General features: G+C 45.0%; 1 protein-coding gene and 1 pseudogene across 3 annotated transcripts in view; both read right to left on the reverse strand.

The window, feature by feature from the left end:
- NOC3L (NOC3 like DNA replication regulator) overlaps positions 1 to 1,039 on the reverse strand; it is a 41,952-nt gene extending 40,913 nt beyond the window's left edge. For all 3 annotated transcript variants that reach the window (XM_072625691.1, XM_072625683.1, XM_072625692.1), the window contains exon 1: positions 681 to 1,039. In XM_072625691.1, the coding sequence (XP_072481792.1) occupies positions 681 to 689 (9 nt within the window). In that variant the 5' untranslated portion in view covers positions 690 to 1,039. The remainder of the gene's footprint in view (positions 1 to 680) is intronic.
- Positions 1,040 to 8,157: 7,118 nt separating this feature from the next.
- Positions 8,158 to 9,758, reverse strand: LOC140511645 (L-lactate dehydrogenase A chain pseudogene; annotated as a pseudogene).
- Positions 9,759 to 10,104: the final 346 nt, after the last annotated feature.

A 10,104-nucleotide genomic window follows, 5' to 3' on the forward strand; every position in this document is an offset into this window, starting at 1 on the left:
TGTTTTAATACTTGAGAACCGATCACTATTCTTAACAAACGGCATTTAAACTCATTTTCCACCTGCAATAGAGGGCTAGATGTCCTCCTCCCTCAAGTCTCCCATCAACCCTCCACTCAGCCGACAAGCCCAAGTCTGCCCACGTCAGCCTGGCTTGCACCCCGCCCCTCCCCCTCCCAGAAGCAGCTGGGGGGCACAGAAGATGGAGGGCTGACTTGAGAGCACCTCCAGCCCGAGATGTGACCGGGGACAAGTCGCTTAACTTCAGCTTGGCTCTGCTCTCCCGCTGTGAGGACCCAGCAGCACCCTGCTCCCCCAGGGTTGCTCTGGATCACAGGAGTAACGTGCTAGAGCTCGTTCCTCGGGGTGCGTGGCAGGCACGTACTAGAGGCTCGCTTCCCGTGCCCCCAGAGCTCAGCACACGGCCAGTACCTGGCAGGTGGCAGGCGCTTACTAGATGCTTGTTTCAGCGCCTGGCACACAGCAGGTGATTAACACTAAGGGAACCTCACCACAAAGCTGGGGGGACAAGCCTGTGACGCAGGAGGGACTGCGCTCATTATCCCCATTTTACGGATGAGAGAGCCAAAGCCTTCCAGACCCTGCCTAGGCCCCGGTGAAGGCTCTGGGCCAGTCCCCCGAGCCAGGATCTCCCCCCCTTGGAGGGCTCCCGGACTCACCGCCTTCATCCTCAGGCCCCTCCGCAGCGCCGCGTGGGGCAGCCTCGCCGGGCTCCTTCGTGGGTACCGCGGAAGAGAAGGATCCTAGTACCCCCAAAAACACGTGGGATCACAAGAGAGAGATCCAACAACCGGAAAACCCTGCAGCGCGACCTCAGGTCACTACACGCCACTTCCTTTCTGAGGTTTCCTCTCCACAACCGGAAATGGCGTACGAGAGGAAGCGCCCACTCCGCAACCAACGAGGCCGGCATGCGCTCCTGATAGAGAGAGGCAGGCCTGCAAGCCGCGGGATTGGCGGAAGGGGGCGGAATGGAAACGAGGCGAGGCGGCACCTGCGCTTGGGCCCGAGGGAATCCTCCGCGGCCGGGACATCCCGGAAATGCCGTGACTTCCGTTGCTAAGGTCCCGGAGGGGGCGGGGCGGGCGGAGGAGGGGCTCGGGCTGCCCTGCTTCGCTCCCCCAGCCGCTGATGTGTGCGGCTACCTGTCGAGGAGGGAGACGTGAGTGAGTCTTCACCTCCGCACCCCAGCCGGCCGCTTTGCCCCCAGCGGACCCGCGGGAGGCGGCGGAGCCCCGGGGGAGCCGCCGTCCCGGACGGGGAGCTCCCTACCTGAGCCGCACACCCTCGGGACACCGCCCGGGCCCCCTGGGTGCGTGTCACCCGCGGCAGGTTGCCCAAGGGGCCAGTAACCCGCGAAAAAGTTAAGGAACTGCGTGGAAAACACAGTTTAGAGTGGAAAGGGGAATCCTTGCATTCGTAGAAAGTGCAGCCTCGTAAGGGGAACGAAACAAAATCCTTAGTATAATGAATACGGTGCCCCAGAAGTCTTAGCGTAGTTTTAAGCTGTAATAGCTTTAAATCAAATTGCCAGAATAATGCCGCCTTTGATAAAACTGCATTAAGACTTTTGGAATACCCAGTTAACCTCAGGGTAGAGAAAAGCCAAAGTACAGAAAGCCAGTACGGAGGGAAGGATGGCACCGCCTGGGAGAATGAGGGAAGCTTTAGGTAGGGTGTCGGCCTGGAAATGCAGACAGACGCAGCCTGAGAGGCGCCTCCCTCAGGTGGGTCATGTACTCATGGAAGAACAATAAACCTGCTGGAGGCTTCCTGAACCCTTCAGGGCCAGCGCCTTCCTCAGGGGTACCTTCTACTAACTGTATTTATCCCCTAGCAACGTCTGTGACGGGTAGCCTGGGGGTGCCTGTGGCTTAAAGGGTCGCAAAATAAACATTTCTAGCCTCTTTGCCCCTCACCTCTCTCCAAAGAAGACTTTAATTCCTGCCAAGAGGAGAAGAGAGAGAGCTAGAAGAGACTCCAGAAAAAAAAATCTCTCTTCTCCCTCCCCATCGCCCCAACTTTGTCCCTGGCCCTCATGCAGACTGAGGGAGATGATCTCCACCAAGGAGGAGAGAATCCCAGAACAAACAGTGGTGTTTGGGGCTCAGGTTATACAATTATTCTTTTAATGTCACTCCCATGACTAATGCACCTGTGCTGCTTGAGAAAAGGAAGCGAGTTTTTGTCTTTACATCCCTAGCACTTATCATGGAAACTGGCACGTTGTAGGTGCTTAATAAATGCTAATAGACTGACAAAAAGACCATCTTGTGGATGAGAGGTTAGACATATTTTTCTTGGGGGGAGGGTAGATATAAGGAAAGACTTCCCAAGTATTAGAGCTATCACAAAGTGGAGTGGGCTCTCTTTAACCTGAGGTTTATTTTTAAAATCTGTCAGTACTACCTCTTATTAATTAGAAATGATTTTGAAGAAAGTTAAAGCTATCCCCTCAAAGTTACAAACTTGGGGAAGTAGAAATAGGGGAGTCAGACGGAGTAGAAGATAGAAGGGGTACAATAATGAGCCCAGTTTGGGACATGTTTCATTTGAGGTACCAAAGGGATATTCTGGTGAAGATCACAAAATCTGAGTTACAAAGGACCTTAGAGTTCATCTATTCCTAACTCGTAAAATATCGTTTACACAACATCCCTGACAAGTTAGTCATCTAGGCTTCACTTAAAGACCTCAAGTTATGGAGAACCCACTGCTTCCTCTTATGGATATCTCTCATTATTAGGAAGTCTTTCCTTATGTTCTCTTTTAGTCCAAACAAAAATCTCTAATTTCTCATCCCTAGATGCTGGAGGACCTGGAATCAGGAAGACTTGAGTTTGAATACAGTTCAGATACTTACTAGTTGCATGACCCTGGGCAAGTCATTTACCTTCTGTTTGTTTCCGTTTCCTCAACTGTAAAAAAGGGATAATAACAGCACTTACAGCCCAGGGTTGTTGGGAAGATCAAATGAGAAAATAATTACAAAGTGTCTGGCACATAGTAAGTGCTAGTTATTAGGATTGTTATCCATACAATAGTTTTTCTGTGACTTAAGAATAAATACCATGTTCTCCCTAAATCATCTCTAAGATAAATACTTCAAGATCATTGGATGGCATGGTTTTCTATCCTCTCAACATCCTGGTTGCCATCCTTGAAATATCAGCTTGTCACTGACATTCAAAAATTGTATAGGCTCTGACCAGATAGACCAGAACTAGTGCCTCTCTAGGTTTTGTTTGCTTTTTTTTTTTTCATTTGTAGCTGCAGCGCTTAGCACAATGCCTGGCACGTACTAGGTGCTTAATGTTTATTGATTGACTGCTTATGGACAGTATGCCTCTGCTAATGCAACCTCAGATTACACTAGCTTTTTTATTGCCTCATCATGCAAAATTTAAAAGCAATGAGTATAACCATGAATCCGTCAAGTCAACAAGGATAGGAAAATTCTTTCTTGGAGGGGCTGTGAACAGACAGGCTAATTCACTGCTGTTGGTGGAGCTGTGAAAGGAATGAAACCATTCTGGAATGCTATATGGAATTAGGTGTAACTTGGCCTTTAAGCATTACCAGTTTATCCAACATGGAACCTGCTGCGTGCCATTCCACATGAGTGAGGGGAACCTCCTTTATTGGCTACCTACATGGCTAGAGCTGGGGAGACCAAACCATTCACTCCTTTTCCACCAGCTTTTTTTTTTTTTATAAGGGATAGCCTGGGGCTATATATGTAAATAAAATAACTGAAATGGCCATACCTGCTAAGAGCTGCAGTGAATAGAACACTGAGCCTGGAGTCAGGAAGACCTGAGTTCAAATATGATTTCAGATACTTACTAGCCATATGACCTTGATCAAGTCACCTAACCTCTACCTCAGTTTCTTCAACTGTAAAATGGGGAATCCTAAGAGCACCTACCTCCCAGGGTTGTTATGAAGATCAAATAATTATAAAAGAACTAAATACTTGTAAAGTACCTGGCACATAACAGTGCTTAATAAATTCGTCTTTTCTTTCCCTTCTCTTTCGTTCCCTCTCCTCCCCTACTTTGACCTAGAGATTCCACAGATAGTCATATGCTCCAGTAAGACCAATGACAAATGAAAGGCCCAAATACACCAAAATATTTGTAGCATCACTTTTTGAGGGTAGCAAAAGATTTGGAAACAAAGTAGATACCCATCAGCTGGAGAAAGGCCAAAGAAGTTGTGATATATGAACACTACTGTGCCTTAAGAACTGAAAAGATTGGAAAGATATACAAACTGATTCAAAGGAAAGCAAGCAGAATCAGGAAAACAACACTCAAAACAGCTACATGGTGTAAATGGAAAGAAAGTAATGAAGCAATCTAAACTGAATTCTGTGAAATTACAATGACCGGGACGGAGCCAAGATGGCGGAGTAGAAAGACGCACATACACATAGCTCCGAACCCACAACCCACAGAACGGCTAGAGGGGACCAACTCACGGTGAATTCTGCACCCAGAGGCCACGGAATATTGGAGCGAGGGAGATTTCTGTTCCGGAGACACCTGCAAACCACTCGCGGGGGGTCCTTCGCGCTGTGGACTGGGCGCCAGGACTGGGAGCTGAGTGTAGCCCTGCAGCAGCCGTGACACCGTGAGGAAAAGATCCAAGCGGGCTTCAGGGATGGGATCTCCAGAGGCCACGCGGGTCCCTCCACCCTCAGAGGGACCTGCAAACCTCTCGCAAAAGGTCCCTCGCGCTGCAGACGCGGAGCCCAGCCCTGCAGCGGCCGCGGCTCCGAGAGGTACAGATCCGAGCAGGCTTCAGAGACGGGATCTCCAGCAGCTGCACAAGCCCCCCCACCCACAGGTGACGAGAGTCGGTGAGAGAGTCTCTTTGGCGGGTCGAGAGGGGAGTGGGGTGCCCCCATGGCTCGCCCCCCCCCCCCGAGATAGAAGCTGAGAGGCGGCTGCAGACAGGGGCTCCCCAAGCAGGCGGGAGCCTGGATCCATTGTGGAAGGTCTGTGCATAAACCCCCTGAGGGAACTGTGCCTGAGAGGCAGCCCTGCCCCGACCTGACCATCTGAACTTAATTCTCACACTGAATAGCAGCCCTGCCCCCACCAAAAGCCCTAAGGCGGGAAGCAGCATTTGAATCTCAGTCCCCAAATGCTGGCTGGGAGGACCAGGAGGCGAGGTGGGTGTGAAGAGAATATTCAGAGGTCAAGCCACTGGCTGGGGAGAATGCCCAGAAAAGGGAAAAGAAATAAAACTATTGAAGGGTACTTTCTCGGAGAAAAGACACTTCCTCCCTTCCTTTCTGATGAGGAAGAACAATGCTTACCATCAGGCAAAGACAGAAATCAAGGATTCTGTGCCCCAGCCCACCCAATGGGCTCAGGCCATGGAAGAGCTCAAAAAGAATTTTGAAAATCAAGTTAGAGAGGTGGAGGAAAAACTGGGAAGAGAAATGAGAGGGATGAAAGAGAAGCATGAAAAGCAGATCAGCTCCCTGCTAAAGGAGAACCAAAAAAATGTTGAAGAAATTAACACCTTGAAAACTAGCCTAACTCAATTGGCAAAAGAGGTTCAAAAGGCCAATGAGGAGAAGAATGCTTTCAAAAGCAGAATTAGCCAAATGGAAAAGGAGATTCAAAAGCTCACTGAAGAAAATAGATCTTTCAAAACTGGAATGGCACAGATGGATGCTAAGGACTTTATGAGAAAGACAGATATCACAGAACATAGCGAGAAGATTCGAAAAATGGAAGATAATGTGAAATATCTTACTGGAAAAACAACTGACCTGGAAAATAGAATCAGGAGAGACAATGTAAAAATTCTGGGACTGCCTGAAAACCATGATCAAAAGAAGAGCCTAGACATCATCTTCCATGAAATTATCAAGGAAAACTGCCCTGAGATTCTAGAACCAGAGGGCAAAATAAATATTCAAGGAATCCGCAGAACACCGCATGAAAGAGATCCAAAAAGAGAAACTTCCAGGAACATTGTGGCCAAATTCCAGAATTCCCAGGTGAAAGAGAAAATATTGCAAGCAGCTAGAAAGAAACAATTCAAGTATTGTGGAAATATAATCAGGATAACACAAGATCTAGCACCCTCTACATTAAGGGATCAAAGGGAATGGAATAGGATATTCCAGAAGTCAAAGGAACTAGGACTAAAACCAACAATCACCTACCCAGCAAAACTGAGTATAATACTTCAGGAGAAAAAATGGTCTTTCAATGAAATTGAGGATTTTCAAATTTTCTTGATGAAAAGACCAGAGCTGAAAAGAAAATTTGACTTTCTAACACAAGAATGAAGAGAACCATGAAAAGGTGAACAGCAAAGAGAAGTCATAAGGGACTTACTAAAGTTGAACTGTTTACATTCCTACATGGAAAGACAATATTTGTAACTCTTGAAACATTTCAGTATCTGGGTACTGGGTGGGAGTACATACACACACATGCACACACACACACATACATAGAGACAGAGTGCACAGAGTGAATTGAAGAGGATGGGATCATATCTTAAAAAAAAAAATGAAATCAAGCAGTGAGAGAGAAATATTGGGAGGAGAAAGGGAGAAGTTGAATGGGGCAAATTATCTCTCATAAAAGAGGCAAGCAAAAGACTTATTAGTGGAGGGATAAAGAGGGGAGGCAAGAGAAAAACATGAGGTCTACTCTCATCACATTCCACGAAAGGAAAGAATAAAATGCACACTCATTTTGATAGGAAAACCTATCTCATAATACAGGAGAGTGGGGGACAGGGGCACAAGCAGGGTGGGGGGGTGGATGGAGGGGAGGGCATGGGGAGGAGAATGCAATCCGAGGTCAACACTCATGGGGAGGGAAAGGATCATAAGAGAATAGAAGTAATGGGGGACAGGATAGGATGGAGGGAAATATAGTTAGTCCTATACAACACAACTAGTATGGAAATCATTTGCAAAACTACACAGATTTGGCCTATATTGAATTGCTTGTCTTCCAAGGGGAAGGGGTGGAGAGAGAGGGAGCTAAAGAAGTTGGAACTCAAGTGTTGGGATCAAATGTAATGTTCTTACCACTGGGAAATAAGAAATACAGGTTAAGGGGTTAAGAAAGCTATCTGGCCCTACAGGACAAAAGAGAAGACGGAGACAAGGGCAGGGAGGGAGGATAGAGGAGAGAGCAGATTGGTCACAGGGGCAACTAGAATGCTTGGGTTTGGGGGGGGGGGAGGGGATAAAAGGGGAGAAAATTTGTAACCCAAAATTTTGTGAAAATAAATGTTAAAAGTTAAATAAAAAATAATAATAAATAAAAGAAATTACAATGACCAAGCTTGGCCCCAAAGAGGACATATGAGACTACACTTGCCCTGATTATTGGCAAAGGTAAGGGCCAAGGGGTTGGAATAATGTATAAGGGGTGAGATTATTTTAGATATATTGACTACTTTTCTGAACTTTTTTCTATACTTTTTTTAAATGAGGGAAAGTTTCTGGGAGAGGGGAGAGAAGGGATACAGAGGAAATTTATTTTTAAAAAAAATTTGGAACTCTACAAGAAAAGTTATTAATTTTTTTTCAGTTATTTGCTGTTTATTCAGTATTTAGGGTTAGTATGACACTTGAGGAATTGGTTGCATTGTTGTACAGATCTTTTTGTATAATATGAAAATTTACAACTATTGACATATATGTATATATAACACATATATACATATATATATTATATATATAGGCAGACAAAATCAGGTCCTCTAGAAAGGTGATACATGGGGCACATGGGGGCCATGTTGTAGTGCCCTAATGGAGGGGAACGCAAAGGTAATCAATGCATCAATAAAGAATTACTACTGTATGGTGTTTTGTATCCAAGGTCTTCTGGACCTAAGGGAACTTGTAGCACCTACATACAAAGCAGGTAGTTTATATACCTGTGGGGCACTGGCTCTGCTTGACACCAATCACTGAGATTATACAGGTCATATCCAGCATCATATGCTAACTACAACAGGGTTCTATTCCCCATTTCTGACTTTAGGAAGAAACTAGAGTGTGTTCACAGGTTTTACATTTCTGGTGTTTAGTCACTAATCAGAGGAAGGATTTGGTCTATTTGAAAAGCAGATCATAGATAACCCCTCAACCCCTGTCATGTTCTCTTTATGGCAGCACATTCAAAGGTTTTAAAATTGCAGCTCCTTCTGGATTCCCCAAAGAGTATCTGCGCTCTTCTTTAAACGGCTCTCCTCCTCCAGATTCAGGTTGACCTTCACCACATCTGAAATGCCATTCTGCCCCAAGACACATGGGACACTAAGAAAGACATCCTCTTTAATGCCATATAGGCCCTTAATCATGGTGGAAATTGGATGCACTCTCCTAAGATTCTTCATAATGCTTTCTGCCAGACCTGCCACAGATAAGCCAGTGGCCCAGGAAGTATAGCCCTTCAGTTTGATTACCTCATAAGCACTTTCAACCACCTGTTTATGAACATCTTTCCAATTTTCTGCATCAGCATCAGTTCCCAAAGAAGGATGAAGATTCTTTAGAGACACACTGGCAAGATTCACACTGCTCCACACAGAAACACTGGAGTCTCCATGTTCCCCAAGGACCCATCCATGACAACTTGGAAGAATGGACACCAAGTCTTTCCCCCATTAGGTAACGGAAACGGGCAGAATCCAGATTGCAACCACTTCCAATAACATGGTGTTTAGGAAAGCCACTTAGCTTCCAGGCCACATGTCAAAATATTCACTGGACTGGAAACAATAAGCAGCTTGCAATTAGGGCTGTATTTAACAATATTGGGAATGATGAATTTAAAGATATTCACGTTAAGCTGGACCAAGTTAAGACGACTTTCTCCCTCTTGTTGATGTGCCCCAGCTGTAACAATGACCAGCTTTGAGTTTGCAATCACACTGTAGTCTTTGCCAGAAACAATCTTTGGCATTTTGAGGAAAAGATTGCCATGTTGGAGATCCATCTTCTCTCCCTTTAGTTTGTCTTCTATTACATCAACTAGGTCAACTTCATCAGCCAATTCCTTTGTTAAGATACTAATGGCACATGCCATGCCAACTGCACCAACCCCAATAACAGTGATCTTGTTCTGGGGAACCTGGTCCTCCTTTAGGACATTCAAGATAAGCTGATCCTTAACAGTTGATGCTATTTTGGAAGGTAGCTGGGGGGATAGCTGGTCAGGCTGCAAAAGTTCTGAGATAGATATGAGGTTGCTGCTTCTAGGCTCATATGACCAAAAATTACTAATCTTTCCATTTTACCCAGAGATTTCTCTGCTAGAGGTGTTCTTAACCTGGGATATATTAAAAATTGTTTTTATAATTGTATTTAATATAATTGGGCTCCTTTGTAATTCTATATAAAATATATGGGGTTTTATACCTTTTAGAACATTATTCTGAGAAAGGGTCTGCCAAACTACTAAAGTGGTCCATGATATGAGAAAGGTTAAGAACTCCTGCTTTACTTAGACTATACCCTCGAGGAAGCTATTGACAGTAAGAAAAGATACATGTGTACAAAAATGTTTATAATAGTGTTCTTTACAACAAATGACCAAAACAGGCTTTCCCCAATGGATAGTCAAAGGATGCAAACAGGTAGTTTTCAAAGAAAAAAATCCAAGAACAACCACATGAAAAAAGTGCTTTGCATCACTAATGATTAGAAAAATGCAAGTTAAAGCAATTTTGAAGTTTTACCTCATACCTACCAGAGTGACAAAGATGCCTAAAGAGGAAAATGACAAATGTTGGAGGGACTGTGGAAAAATATGTACACTAGTGACTCTTAGTGGACTTCAGAATTGATTTGGCTATTCTGGAAAGCAATTTGGAACCATGCACCCAAAGTTACTAAAATGTACATACACCTTGGCATGCTATATTACAACTACGAGGCCTATACACCCCTCTCCCCAAAGAAACTAAAGAAAGAGAAAAAGATCTACATGTACAAAATAATTATAGTAAATTTTTTTCAAGGTAGCTAAGAATAGGAAAGTAAGGGATTATCCTATTGGTAGATGGCTTAACAAATTGTGGTACATAAAT

The sequence above is a fragment of the Notamacropus eugenii genome, chromosome 1 (genome assembly GCF_028372415.1).
Source record: "Notamacropus eugenii isolate mMacEug1 chromosome 1, mMacEug1.pri_v2, whole genome shotgun sequence".
Lineage (NCBI taxonomy): Eukaryota > Metazoa > Chordata > Mammalia > Diprotodontia > Macropodidae > Notamacropus > Notamacropus eugenii.